This window comes from Syngnathus scovelli, chromosome 12 (genome assembly GCF_024217435.2).
Source record: "Syngnathus scovelli strain Florida chromosome 12, RoL_Ssco_1.2, whole genome shotgun sequence".
NCBI lineage: Eukaryota > Metazoa > Chordata > Actinopteri > Syngnathiformes > Syngnathidae > Syngnathus > Syngnathus scovelli.
In genome coordinates, this window is record NC_090858.1 from 10075183 (window position 1) to 10091253 (window position 16071).

A 16071-nucleotide genomic window follows, 5' to 3' on the forward strand; every position below is an offset into this window, starting at 1 on the left:
TCAATATGTCCTTTGCTCAAAATGCTTGGATTCATCTTTCAAGGTGAAGATATAGCCAGCGGAGCACGATAAAGCAAGACTGTTGGACAAATCACCACTGACACAACACACTACCATGCCAATAAAAGGGACTCTGTGGCAGATAACAGAATTAGCTCACAGCCCACAGAGGATTTGTGGTGACTGGCATGTGGAACGGAAAGCTAACACATTCCTCTTCAATTAACTTATGAATCATATGTACCACATTAGTGTAGTACAGTTGCTGATCTTTACTTGTAATGGTTTTGTCTGCATTGCAACAAAAACTGAATTTGAGGCAACAAACCCTTTGAACCTGATTCAAGTCCAGACTAAATATCCCAACAAATATAAACAGTCAATAGCCACATGCCAGCTGGTATGCTGTAATCCTCATGTTTTTCATCTGGTACAATCTTTTTTTTTTTTCATCCAATTTGCCAAACACAATAGTTTATGACCAAATAGCTGCAAATCGAATGGTCTTGCCAACAGCCTTGAGCGTGCATTTTATTTTGTGCACTTCAGCAGTAAACGTTGTCCCTTTTGAAATAAGATGGAAGTGTCCACTGACACCTTTAAGGTAGGCATACTTACCAATACATATTGCATACAGATTATGCAAAAAGCAACACACTGATGCATTAAATGGAGAATTGAACTAATCTTTAGAAAAAATTGCAAATAGATGAATTGCTCCGATTGAATGGATAGATTCACAAAGCATTATAATTGGGTCAAATTGGGTATTACAGGTAGCATAAAAATGTATCATATTTGCTGTGGGAGATAAGAAAATCAATATGATAACCTAAGTTACTTGACCCATTTCATTTATTTTGTATTATGGCTGTATAGCAAGCAACATGAAAAAAGAGGTCGATGGAGAAATGCATATGAAGACACAAAGGGCGAATAGATGAAAAGAAGAAATGTTGAGGAGAGAGGGCGAAAAAAAAATGAGATACTTAAGATAAAAGATTCTATTTCAATCATCCATTTGTACGCCACTGATAAACATCCTCTTGTTCAAGTACTTGAAGGTTCAATGCTTCAAGCACATCGTGTTTTAAAATGACTCATCTGCCATGTTGCCTGAAAGAAAACCTAGTTGTGTAGACCTTATTGTTGGTTTCTGATACAGCCTCCCCTATTTTTGATACAGCCTCCCCTATACCTCCAGGGTAGAAAAAAACCTGGAGCTGTGCCGGAAGGGGTGGGTGTTGCAAAATCCTAAAATATATATATTCATATTGTAATTTGCCAAGAAGCTTTAATTACGTTCCTGTAGTGATCCTCAAGAAGAAAAGTGGTTCAACTTACCCCGGCCTGACCTCCTCAAAGTAAGAGTCATTTGTAAAAAAAAATCATTTGCAGGTTGTCAGTGAATTATAGTGTGTTGTATAGCAGCTACATGAATTTTGTGAAAATGCATTGAGAGAGCTTTAGAGCCATGAGAAATTAAGCTTTTGTTTTGGTTATGAAACCATGCATAATCTGCAGTATTTTTATTAAAGGCAAAAAAGTGAAGCTTAATTAAAGTTGTCCATATTAAAGGCTTTTTGAGACCTATAAAGAGAGCATCTGCATGAGTTTGCGCTTATCCAAGGAACCCGTAATTGGTGACTATAAACTCACTGTGATGGAACATTTTCATCTGACACCTGCTAAAGGTAACTTGGATAAACAGTGAATACTGCGGTGGTTGTTCAAAGATTCATTTCTGGCATTGGTACAGTAAATTAAGCATCACCCTTTAAAACTGCTTTTTGAAGATAAAATTGTTTAAATCTGCAAGTGTGGATACATGTCTATTTTTTGTCTGTTTTTTTAAGGTTTAGTTTGTAGAAAACTGAATTGAAAAATAAGAAGTGTGCATTTAGCCTTAGTTTCCAAAAACGACTCTTAAAGTTTTTTTTAACAGTGGAAATTCAGAATTGTGGCCTTCCTCTGTGTACAATATATGTGCCATCCCTATTGAGTGGATAAGTATTATGGAAAATGGATGGAGGCATTCAAAAAAATAATACCTTCTAATATTTTAGGTACTCCAAAAATAAAACATTTTCATATTCCATATCCATTCATGAAGTGCAGGCAACATGGAGACATTTGGAAAGGGTTCTTTTTGCCATTAGAGTAAGTGCTTCACTACTTTGCACTAATATGCTTGACTGGTATTAGCTTTAGTTATGCTTCTGCAAAAGTGCCCATCGGTAGAGAATCTGTGAATCTCAATTCAGCTACTAATTGGGTCAGTCTGGTGGGAGCGCGTTGGCCAAAAATGCAATTGAAGGAGAAGGTTTGTATCTGCAGCATGATAATTGAGAGTTTTTCCCGAGAACTCCTGGGAGCTATCTTTTAAATAGAGCTGTGGTTCATCAATAATAACTACAAAACTGTTGCACTCGATGCCCTTATCTACTTCAAACCTGCTTTGTCAAATTTGTTGAATACTCTTTTGAGATCTTGCTGGACAAAAGCTGCATAAAAGCAACATTTCATTCAGCTAGTAGGAAAATATCGACAGTTTTACCATGTTCGTGAAAATCTTGATGATCTACCAGCTTTCCGTCAGCCTTGACTTCAGGTTTGCAATTATCTTGCTACAATGTACAGGAGAGAAAGAAAATATATAATGCAGCCACTGGCAATTATAATAGAAAGTTCAGAAAATTGCAGAGCTTGCTTAATGGGCCATTGTCACGCTTCTTTGTTATGTTCTAATGAACTTCTGCAGAAAGTTATTTGTGCGAAACTTGAATGATGCAAAATGGTTTCACAGGATGTTAAACACGAGTTCAGACTCAGCATTTTCCCCAAATGACATTGAATGCCCTTGTCATTGCCGACTTGTATGATTGTAAAGAAACCACACAGAATGAGAAATAATGTTGGAGGTTATCCAAGCGTCTGTGGATTTTGAATTAGTTCTCCAAGCTTAAAAGGATTCACTTGCTCGAGCTTGCCAATTGTGTCACGACAGACACATTGCCACATTGCTTTGTAAGTGACAGGCTCGCATGTGGATCATGCAGGCATGCTGCTCATGACAATCACATAGCGTCTGCCTCACAGTCCAGATGTTGAAATTTCAGCCAGTGCTATTGCATGCCACTAATAGTTTTGGACTTTTCAGTATAGTTACCGTATTTTCCGCACTATAAGGTGCACCTAAAAACATTTTCTCATAATCCGGTGCGCCTTATATATGGACCAATATGGATTCGTGAATGAGGACTAACTTATTAAAGTAAGCTTTACGTGTTTATTTTGTGTGTTGTGTGGTATTAACGTTTGAGCAACGTTGAGTTATTGATATATTGTTATTGTTTTCACTATTTTGTTACTGTATTGTGATTGCATTAACATTTGAGCAACGTTGAGTTATTTATTCTATGCGCCTTATAATCCGGTACGCCTTATATATGGACAAAGTTTTAAAATGGGCCATTCATTGAAGGTGCGCCTTATAATCCGGTGCACCTTATAGTGCGGAAAATAAGGTAGTTTGTATTTGGTTCATGACTCTTGAATGTCACATGATTTATTTAATGATTCTGTTGTAGTACACTTCAAATTAATTGTACTGAAGTGCACGCTTAATTATCCAATTGTGTGGCGCCGCATTGACTGTGTGGATGAAATTCCCACACTGGAATGTGCAGTTCCATTAACCTAGAATGCATGTTTTGGGAATTTGGGTGAAAGCATGAAAACAGGAGCAGGTGGAGCACGCTAATTCCACAAAAAAAAGTCTGAGCCGGTTTGAATACAGATCTGTGATGCAAACACGCCAAGTGAGTGCCAAATTGTGTCCTATCAGTGTCATGTGTCATTTCATGTTAGTCTCATGTCAGTGTCATAGATCCCATTAACATATTTTCTCAGATGTTGTCATAATACTTAAAGCATGCAAGCTCGGTATGTCATCATCGTATTTCATCCACGAATATAATGACAGTATGCAACAAACCCTCTGAATGATTGTGGAAATCAAGTAATTGAATAATTGTTATTATTTTTACGATATTTATTTCTGTTAATTTGTATGATGGCGGAATCACTAATCTCTACCTGTGCACGTCTATGAAAATATCAAGAGAAAGAAAACTCCACCCATGTGCTTTATTCAGACTTTTAAGCTAGGCACGGGAATAAGACCCCGATCAATTCCATGACAGGTTCGGAATTGTTTTGAGATCGCACTAGGATTTTCCCTGAAATGTTCTGAATCATACAAGGCACCTTTAGTTCCACATCGTTTATCATAGACCTACATACAGATACATGATATAAGCTGGCCCGCCCAACATATGTTATCTGGCGTGTCCAGATCATATTTTCACTGTCTTAAATAAAGGACATTAGATTTCTAGTCGCCTACTTAATAAATGAAAGCACGAGAAAAAGAGTTGCAGTGGATGATTATTTTGGGGCCCTTTTATGGTCCTTGCCCTGCACGCAGCCTGCAAAGTATGATTTGTAGAGAGATTTGAAATGAGACTGGCTGGTGGGGCTGAGACTCGCTCATAATTTACACCCACTGTTAAATCACAGGGACAGCAAGCACCCCGCCTCAGTCTCATTTGTGGCTCCGTGTCGAAGCGCCTTCTGAAGCAGAGCGTATGGCAGCAGCCTTGTGCCAGCTTTGCAACGTGAGCCTCTTGTCAACAAAGCTGGATGCCAGTACATGACGTCCAACCCAGTCTTACTCTGGGGGATATGACGTGAGCCAATCACAGCACTGAGGATGATTTGAGACAATGGCAAGTGAGAATTTCAATGAGACCTGGCCAATGTTTCTACTACATTGATCACATGATTGTTTCTATGCCTCAGCTGAAAGATTCAGCTTTGTTTAAATGAAGGTGTCTGGGTGCTTGCTGAAGGTTCGAATGGAAATTGCAGTTTTTCTTCCAACCCCCTCATTTTCTATTTCATTAAGCTTGCATGTGTGCCATCGATCACAGTTGATAGACAAACTACCATCTACACTCGCATTAATTTTCACAATTTTTGGCTTCTCTACCCAATTCTGGCTGAGATTCAAAACCAGAACCTTTCGACTGTGAGGGAGACATGCTAGCTACTACTCAAACATGCTGCCTGCAGCAATTCCGTATGCAAAAAAAGAGGTGAACATTATTCAAAATTGAATTCAGTCTATTAACCAGTTTTCAAGTCAGATTTTTAAGCAAAGCTGGGAGGGTCTCCTCTCTTTTTATTATGATGGTTCACTTGTTGCTCGGTGTGCTGCAGGTCTTTTAATTTCTCATTTTTAAGTTTATAATTAGCATAACACATGTTAATCAGATGTTAACGGGTTGAGAGGCTTTTAAAGACATCAATATGTAATAACCTTTAGTCATGCACATCAGTACCATGATCTGTAACAGTGTACACACACACAGCCGCACACACACACACGGCCGCACACACGCATACACACATGCACATACACACACACACACACACACACAAAAGTCAATCTTACGTGTGCTGCACTTTAGGATCCCTGCAGCTTTGGTAGTGTGTGAGCTCAGTGAAGTTGGGAGCCAATCAGTAATTTTAACATAAAACCAGCAATAAACCCCCAGGAAATTGTCAGCAAGTCTGCAGCTCTACTCTGAACTTGATCACAAAGTTCCAGCCCATTGTTTAACTCTCCAGCTGCAACTTTATTATACAGCTCTGGATGACTCTGTCCACTTTTATAGTTTATAATGTCATTATAGTTATTGCTTGAAGATGCAGCAGACAGCTGTTCTAACGGGAAGCACAATCTATTAAAAAAAAAAGAGAGAGAAAAAGTCCAATCTCTTTAAACAATGTGCTCTCAGAGCTTTGCGATCACAAGCTTGTGTTTTTAGATTTTCAAATAGCAGATGTGATGACGTGATTATTTATTTGTTTTAGAGTAATTATTCATTTATTTATCATGCTTTAAAATCAATGCATGCATCCAGGTCACAACCAATCCCGGCTCACCTTTTTACTGACGCTAAGCCGAGACATGGTAACTCTGCTGTCATTTTGAGTTGACAGATGGTGGCAAACATTGAGATAGATTAAAACATTTTGCCTGTTTAGTTCATATTCCATAAACAAATAAAATAATCAGAACACTGTGTTGTGACTAGTTGGACTGCACAGAACATATTATTAAAAAAAAAATAAAAAAATTGGGGGTTGACTTCTTTAACAACCTCCCTTTATTATATATATATTACGCTACCATAAAAAAAAAACAAAGTAAATAAACAAATAAATAATTTGTAGAGTTCATTCATTTCTGAGTTGAAAACAATCTAAAATAGCTTTCCAAAGAAATGGGTTAAATGTACAGCCAAGTGGAAATACTGTTTATTAAAAATGAGTCCAGCCTCCCACTGTAAGTCCCAATAGTATCACACAATTGTATTTGTGGCAGGACTACTTACTGAGTGTGTCATCAGTGTAGCAACAAACCCTCCCTCGCACTTTGCACAGCCACAGAAAGCCATGATGAGAGAATGATGAAGCCACAATTAATCATCATCTGAACAAGTCACGTATAATATTCACGTCGATAGCCAACGTTACGATTTTCACATTTGTCAATATTTTCTCACCATGGAGCTCATTTCAAAATGACCAGGAAACATAATTTCTATCTAAATGTGACACTTGTGGCATAGGGAAAATACTAACCCTTAGTAGGCAGAATTTTTATTAATTTGTTCAATTTAATGCCCAATTTTGGACATGAGTTATCGCATTAAAATTAATTTGTACAAGCTGCCCATTCTTTTTGTGGCTTCTCACCTAATGAACATCATGACAGGAATGAACAACCCGCTGGTCGCTAAAAGGCAAGTCGAGAGGTCTAATTAGGTTCATTTGAGCCAAAGGATTTCTTGTGACCACTAAATAGATCCAAAAAGTGTCTGTATCTTTGTAGAATGAGTGACTCACACACCTAAAATTTATACTCGTATTAAGATAGCGGAGTCAGTACATGATAACATGGTCTCTCGGCTCACCAGTTAATCATGAACTTAATAAGTACCGTTTTGCATTTTCTTTTCAATTAATACAATTACCAATGAGCAAAAATTCCTTGACGAGCTGTATAAAATCCAGTATCATAATGTCCATCCGTGTCAGCCTGACCTCATCAAGCATCCCTCGGCTGTCACTCATCATGCTTCATCTTGATTTTATACCTGCCAGTCACTAACTAGTTCACAGGGATTAGTTTAAATCTTGTTGAAGAGGATGGGAGTGATTTGATCTCACAAGGTCATTTAGGTGTTAGAAAAAGAAATTTTCACTTACAGTATACAGCATGATGGGAGCTCTGCAAGCTCCAACACGACAGCTGATGAGTTACAACTTGGCGGTGCCTCACACGCAGTGTTCTAAAATGTATAGTTTAACAAGATTATAAATAATCCCCCTTGCCACTTGCACACACAAAGACGCATTGGACAGCTAAAACATGGCCACTGGCCATTCTCTATAATGATACCACTTGAGAATCAACTGTGCTTTTCTGTGGTCTTCCAAGCCACCAGCTTTTCTTTGCCTTCATTTCTATCCATTCCATCAGTCTCTTTGGAATGCACTTAATTTTATCACCCTGCTGCCTGGTGGCTCCTGTATACAGTATGTAACCATTTACAAGCATTCAGTTTTAATTTGTTCTTGATGTCGGGAAAAATTGGCTGAGAACAGCTTTGGAAGGGTCCCAGGATCAATTAATTAATTCAGACTCTAAAGTCTGAAATTATTTTGGCCATTCTCCCTACCTACATTTCATAAGCAAGAGAAAATATACTATCTATAGGAAAAAAGAGGCTGGGGTCTGCAAAGTGCACCACCTGCCCCTGTTCTGTGTCCAACTACAGTATGGTGAACCATAATGAATTTTTCAACATGTTTTATAACACTTGAAGTACTATACGACTTAATGTTTTTAGGCTTTGGTGTTTAATGTGTCAGACAATGTTTTTTATAATCACAACCTACATATCAATCAAGTGAGAAGCTCAAACCAATTCTTTTCAGAAAATAATGCACCTATTTTACTGCAATCACTTGTGGTCTCTCCAATTGTTTTTTTTTTTTCTTCAGGCAGCAACTTTCGATGTAGTGTTTCACTTTGAATTGAAATACCGTAAATAGTACAGGAGACACAACACACATTTATAAGTATGCGTTTCTATCTATGTATGTGTAAAAAGTGATTACTAACATGGCGAGAAAAAATATTAAGATTCAGACGGTCACTCACATCTTCCGCCCTGTTGTGTTAAAAGTGATGATCACTGTTGCCTTGAGAAGACCAACTCCTGCTAGGAGAATTTTCTATGTGGTAGTGATGATTAAACTGTAAACTCCACCAGTCATAAAAAGTCTGAAATTTTGTCTTTCAACAGTGTGTCCTACCTAAATAATTAAAAGCACACCACGTAGAAGATTTGGAAACTTCACAAATGATACCCGTCGAGTATAAACATCTAGCTGACTAGCATCATACATTGAGGAATGCCATTAGCAACATACTTTACTCCATTTGATTGTTCAGTCATTTAGTGTGTTGTGTCTAGCAGCATATTTGTGTGAAGCGTGGATGGCTTCTATGCACAAAAAGGTATAAAAAAAAAATCATATAGAATGGCAGATGTTGAGTCTTTTGTCAGGTGAAAAGGTCTCAAGACGAGCATTGTGGCTTGCCAAGCTTTGTTCAGAGAAAAAGAGAAAAAAAATCTGGATGTTTTTCTCCACGTCGCACATTTTTTATTTTCTTGACTTTGGAATCTAAATCTCATGTATGTATCTGCGTAACTTTTTTTTTTTAAAGGATACCTATTGTGCATTTATCAGCAGTTCTCTGGTGTCTTAATAACGTCTTTGACATTCTTTTATCAAAATATACTTCTAAAATTAGCCTGTCGAGAGGACGACCCTGTCTAATGCAAGTGGCCATGCTAAGCTTTTTATCTTACCACTGGCTTAATGATGAGTACAGATTCCGTTACCATGACGACAAGAAGTTAGGGGTGTCCTCTGTGCTTGAGTAAGCAGAGCCCAGCGTATAGAACAGAGTAGCACAAAAATATTTTCACAAAACCGAATATTGCATCAGTGTATCGACATAACCAAGCAATCAAGTCTGTGTGCTAATTGGAAGCTAACATAATAAACTATGTTAATGTAATACAATTCATTCCAGCTCTGCTTACCGTTAGAATTTGACATGATGACTTGATTTTTACAAGTGGCGTCAATTATGCACAAACATGGGATGTTAAAGCCACTAATCAAAAAAACTAATCATTGTAGTCTTAAACTTTCTGGCATGCCATTTCCACAGCCTTTTCTTGATGCTGTATCCAAGTAGGCAGCTCAATTAGACTCAGCAAAATTCTTTCTGCGGAGAGGAATAATACATTTTTTTTGTTGTAATGAAACCACATTTACAGAACACATACGTAACTGATGTTGCCCTTCACCCACAGCTATTTTTCTTGAAGTCTTTTGGGACTCTGCGGAGCACAGAAAACAGATGACTGAGAATATCCCTGAAAACACACCATCTAAATGTTTGATGAGTCAACAGAGCCCGTTAGAAATCAAGAAAGAATTTACACCTTCTAATGTGAGACACAGCACTGTATTTAGATGTCAGAGCAATGACTGAAGGGTCCTAAAGAAGAATTTATTTATGCTTACCGTTGTAATTTGAACGGTAAATTCAAATTAGCTAGGCATGATCCCCTAACAAAATTTTATCTGTATAAATTGCAAAATAATTTCCATTCGCTGATTGGACCGCTCTGCAAAATAACTTTCAACCCTGGCCATCACATTTCTGTATAATATACACAAACCTTTAAGTGTGGACCTTTTAAAGGGATTTTTAAAAGGCAACATTATCACAGGCGTTTTTCTTTTTCATCTTTTTCTGTCGAGTCTTCCAAAATCTGTGATCGGTTAGCCCCAATACAAGTAAATCAATATTTGATGAGCATCTATTTCTGTTATTTTTCTGCCACAACATGAGTTCCATGAAAAATAGATTTGTTTTCCCGGCTGTGCTGCCATCCCAGACTGCCCAAGGTCAAAATATGAATTTACTGCTGCCGTATCTCTTTCTCGCTGGGCGCAGGCCACCACGTTATGTCAGTGTTAATGTGGGCCAGTGCACCCAAATATCACTGGCAGTTAAACATCTGGGAGTGTGATGCATTTATGGAACAAGGATACATGACTGCAGTATTCATTTGATATGAGGTGTTGTGACGGAGTGAGTGCACATTGCTGCCGTTTTGGAGATGTTCTTTGGGTTTGTCAGTCTATCAATCATTGATTTGTTCTTCGGTGTACTCAGAGAGATTTGCTGCATGTGCAGTGATGTGTCATCATAATGTAGTGCTCATGTATTAGTAACTCAATAAAAACACAGAACTCAGCAAAGCTAAATCTGTGCTCATTATGCTTTCTGTTGGTGTTTTCTGTATTTTAATATTTCATTTCAATCACCAGGTCGCATAACCTACAGACCATCCACTAAGCCTCTTCGGGCCCTGAGATGCTTTTATGAGCCTTTTACCTCAATGTTCTTTCAGATTCTGTGAATATGTTCTGAATTTTTTCAAACCATGTGGAGGACTAAATGAGTTATTAATTCAGTGCACATTATTTGTTTCATAGGCATCAGGAGGGCCCCCACAATGTGGTGGTAAATGTTAGTTTTTAATTACAAGTGACATTTGTGACATTCCATCTTGAAAAAAATATAAATATAGCAAGAGGACATGTGCCCATGGCACTGTAGTTTTTCGATATCAATGTAGGTTAATTGCGCAACATCTCGTAAATGTCACATGATAAATAGATGTTTTTTAGTGGTGGTTACTTGGGGAATTATTTTAATACCTTTTTTTTAAATTCACACACTGTAAGATGCAGTGATATCAGGTTAAATGTAGTTTATTAATACTAAAGACTGAACATGTTTACTTGTTTGCAAGAACTGTGTAAATCTGTACCGAAGGTAAATTAATGTTGCATTTACCTCCTGTATTTGCAACAATCTGTTACTTTGACCACAGAAAATTGTTTCTTCTCTCATGAGTCACAATTTGAAGTGAAAAGTGATAACTAACATTAACCTTCACTAACATGCAGATGCACTGGCACCTAAGCTGACTAAATGGAATAATGGACTGTATAAAACATGCAAAAACCTTTAATTAAACCAATATTGATAAGAAAGATATGCCTTTTAGCTGTTCATTTTTTCATTTAACTTAAATATGACCGAAACTGAACTATGCCACTGTTATTTTCATTGTCTCAAATATTGAACTCTCAGGGAAACAAGTGTACTTTGCATAATGTAAGGAGCAACTCGTTGGAGAGGCTTAAAGATGAAAAGAGTGCCTTGTATTGAGAGGCCTGTCTTGAAATCTAGTTCAGCTTCCCAATTAGCTACTTTATAATTGACCTCCCTGTGCTGTTTGTTGTGAATGGTCCAGTTTCTTCATCTAGCCCACAGGTGTCAAAGCCGAGGCCCGGGGGCCAGATACGGCCCGCCACATCATTTTAGGTGGCCCGTGCATTGAATTCATATGTCATTTCCAAAATGTCTAATTGTTTTCACTTATATTGATATTGTTGACCATTTTTATTGTCATTATTTATAATATTTTAATGTTTAGATATTTGATTTGATTTAGATATTTCATTTTTAAATATCTGAACAGTTTTTATTAGTCTCTGTTTTGAAAATTAGCTATTCATCAGTTTGTTGTGTAGCATATACTCTATATACAATATGAGACGTTCATACATTTTTTGGGGTTGACAATTTTAATGGCCCTTTGAGGCAGACTGATGTGGCCCACGACAAAAATAAGTTTGACACTCCTGATCTAGCCTATGCACTATACAAAAGAGCCTCTTATTGTCGAATAGTGGTTGACCAGTGATTTGTCGTATTTTATATGGTAAATATTTTCCCCTTGAAAATAACAAACATTAAATTATTATACCTTCCATTAAGTAGTATACATCTTGGGATATGCAGTATTCTTTTTTTTTTTTATGTATTCATCACGTTTGGAACCACTGTAAATCGAGTGATATACTTTTAGCTGCAGATGCAGTTCTCAGTGCACCCACTCAAAACGACTGACGACTGGAACCAGACAATAATCCTCATGGGAGGAATGACACTGCGAAATCACCACTTCAGCAATGAGTGGAAAAATCATTGTCTATTTTATTTTTGCAGCACAGGTTAATTAAAGACCTGCTGAATTGAACTTAAAAACAAAACACACACTTACTTAACTGCTCCAAAGACTTTGAAATGACATGATGCAAACCCTGTTCTCATAGAAGGGCAGTACTTTATCAAAAAGTCACATAGAAAAGACACTTTCGTCATCATCAACAGTTATATTCACATTACTTGGATTTTCTCATTTGCTCCAGTTATAAAGCCCTGAACTACTAAAAAGACTCAAGCAAAACAAATACACACCACATCACACATTACAATGCAACAGCCAGTTCAAAAATATATACTCTTGTCTTCCACTTTTTCCTCTATCTTTTGAAAGATACACAATCAATTGAATTCGCAGGACGAAAGCGCTTCAACAAAATCACAAGATGTAAATTGCAACATGACAGAACTGGAGATGCTGGCTAAACATCTTGCGTGTGCATCAGTTTTCCGTTTTTTTTGTTTTTTTTTTTTCTTCCGATGATTGTGCACACGAACTAAAAAGTGTAAAACGTTGTGCCCTGCCAGCACCTTGAGGGTCCTGCAAAGCATTTTTGTCACGTGTGCTCGCATGTTGTCACCTCGGGCAGGGGTGTCTGGTCCTGGATAACTGCTTGGGGAGGGGTGGGGGAAGGGCGGGCATGGGCCAGTGAGTTTTTCTGCAGCTCAACCCCAAAAGCAGGAGGGGCACTCTGCAACTGTCTCCTGTACTGGACAAAGCTGCAGGTCTTTATGATAATAGCCAGTATGTTCTTTCCTATTAAGATCCCCGACACCCGTGCATCCCTGTACAAAATCATGTTGCCACCACGAATGAAGAGCGTGATGATGTTTATAGTCACCAGACTGAGGATTGGGTAAAGAAGCATTTTATGGGGCACAATGTTGATGCCTTGCATGCTGATCTCACTCAGAGACACACAGGGTAGCACAAGGAGGAGGATGTAGCAGTAAAAAAACATTAAGCCCTCCGCCCACAGAGGGAGGCCCTTCTTCTGGGGCTCCCACAGGTTGGCCTGAATGTCCAGAATATCAAGCAAGTCCACCACCACCCAGAAGAGACGATTGCGGATCTCCTCCCGTTTCTTGAAGGCACGCACATACTCCATGTGGTCAATCGCCACCAGCACCACAAAGAGCACTGGAATGCAGATGGAGAGCAGCAGTGTTAGTGCCTTCCTGGCAAGAGCGTCGAGGCTCTTCCTATCGGCCTTATAGTTCTGATACACAAAGTAGACCTTGATCTCCAGCACAAAGATGTAGAGGAACCAGAGGATCATGGCATACCCCCTCTTGGCCGTGCGCACCTCAGCCCCCACCCACACGGCCACGTAGCGCAGGACAATCAGAAAGCAGATGTCTCCCACCATCACCATGATGCAGATGCCAATCTTGCGTGGGCCGTGGTTCTGCTCCACCAGGTAGGCGTCAATCAGCGCCATGCTGCTCATGATGAGGATGGTGGACAGGCACACGTGTGGCTTGTTGGTGGGAGGTGGTGGTACCATCCTTGCGCAGTCAAGAAGAGGAGGAGGAGGAGTCCTCGGTTTGTCCAGTCAAGATGCAAATCAATTTACGGTGTTCCCGCAAAGTGACTTCTGCTCCGTTCACCAGGAAATGGAAACGACCCAAATCAACGCAGTCACTCTTTGCTTGTGTCCAAGCCACCTGCCATGTAGACAGAACCCTTCATTTAGTGAATGACACTCAACTAGTGTGCCAACAACGTCAGCATGTCTGTCCAACGAGAAGCCCTCTTTAAATGCAATGCAACACTTGAACAAATGACTTTCATGTCCTATTATTAGGAACAAAACATTAAATTGCAGATTCACTTTCAACATCTGCGTTTGCCCAATCTTCAGGGATAAAGATTCATCTCAGTCCTCACTTGAGTCCCCCTTTGTACTTTATCCTAATGACTGGTGCACAGTCATCCATGAGACTGTGCGGCAAGATCACAAAGCCCATCTGTAATCCACAGGAAAAGAAAGACAAAGCGGCACAGGATCCTCTTCCACTCTGACAGATGTAAATCCACCACTTATAGATTTTCCTCTTCTTTTTTCAAAGAGCAGTCCCAAAATATTGCCGTTGTAATCCACTTACAGTTCAGACTGCATCAGCAGAAGGCATCTTAATGGTTTCAATCTCAGCCACTGAGGAGAACGGAGGTTATTTATATGTTGTGCTCGTTGAGCGTGCAAAAGCCCAGAAAGTTATTCTGAGTGCAAAAAGCATTGCAGTGTGTCAGGATTTGAAAATTGCCTTTTCTGTCAAGGAGTTCTCCTCGCCACCATCCGGCATGAATGAAGCCAAGAGAAGTAATGTCTCGTCTTTCTTACCTAGTCTTTTCTCTTCTGATGCTTTCATAGGAGGAAAATTTGAGAAAAAAAAGTGGAGCAATCTCTCTCCAGTCAGTTGTGTCTCACAGCATGTATCTGGCTCGGTTGACAGTGAAAGGATCCCCCCCCCCCCCCCTTGCAAGATCCCGCAACCTTTTCACTCTCCTGTTCCGGCTCCTTCACTGTGCCAGGGACACCGGGATCAACAGCGCCAGTGTTTGATTCGCTCTCTGCACGCTTTCCCAGACCCAGCGACCACTTTGATCCCCCAACACCTCTGTCCGTTTCCCTGAACACTTTACAGCTCTCTTTGCAAAGTCGTAGATGCTCCCCGGTGCACTCTCCTGAGGGATTTCTCTCTTCCCTATGCTGCCAGCCTCCTCTCCCCACTCCCTCCTCTGCTCAAGTAAAGGCACTTGCTCTGTGGAGGTGATATGCTCGGCACACCACAGCTGCAGAGAGAGGGAGAAGGGGAGAGAGAAGGAGGGGGGGAGAGAGAGAGAGGGAGAGAGAGAGAGAGAGAGGTGGGGGGGCTTTTCTATGTAGTGATGAAATGCAAGGGGAGGGAGGACTTTTGCAGCTTAGCTGAATGCACAACTTCAGTCTTGCCGAGGTTTTTTTCAGTCACTCCTGTAGAGTCTGTCTTTTTTTTCCACATTGTGTCTACTGCTAATATCCCATTTTCCCAAGCTGTTTTTTATTTGAGTCTCACGAAAACCCCTGGTAACCTCCTTCAGTGAGCAGCTGATTAAGGCACTGTGTGTTTGTGCTGATTGCAGAGGTAGGGAATGAGAAGAGATCCAAAGAGGGAGTAATGGCTGAGAAGAGATCCTTTCCAATACAGAAATCTGGTTTTCCTGTATCTGTAATCAAGGACAACGCTGAGGGAGTTATAGGCAAAGGGGCAGCCAAGATTATGACACGGAGATTTCCTATTGATCTCGGGAAAGAGCGATGAATCAGAGGACAAGAGGATGCTGAAAAGAAAAAAGATTAGGGGGAGGAGGAAATGTGGAAAGATACAATTGTAGTGAGAAAAAATCGGAAGTGATAAAAGAACAAACATCATTGAAGCTGACTGACATGAGTTTGTTTTCAAAGCTGGGTAGACAGGTATTGGTATAGACCAAAGAGTTGTGACCTACCCTTAATTCATCAGGGGGATTTTGGGGAAGACTTTTTTTCTGTTTCCCAGTCCACAAAGACATGCACTGACTTCAACCCCTTACTTTTGTGATTAATTATAACAGAAAACGAGAGCCAAGCCAAAATCACTGACCTCATAAATGCAGTTGAACGTTACGCAATCCATTACGGGATGCCGCTTGTTTCGTTATTGATGTCTCGTGAAACATCAAAACTATTATCCAAGAGACACTCGTGATGAACATAAGGGAGGATTTCTCTCTTGTCTCTGTTTGC

At 39.5% G+C, this 16071-nt stretch overlaps 1 protein-coding gene across 1 annotated transcript; it reads right to left on the reverse strand.

The window, feature by feature from the left end:
• Positions 1–12271: 12271 nt before the first annotated feature.
• Positions 12272–15091, reverse strand: LOC125978842 (transmembrane protein 121). Its single transcript, XM_049736620.1, has one exon. The coding sequence runs from the start codon at positions 13810–13812 to the stop codon at positions 12862–12864; it is 951 nt and encodes a 316-aa protein (XP_049592577.1). The 5' UTR covers positions 13813–15091; the 3' UTR covers positions 12272–12861.
• Positions 15092–16071: the final 980 nt, after the last annotated feature.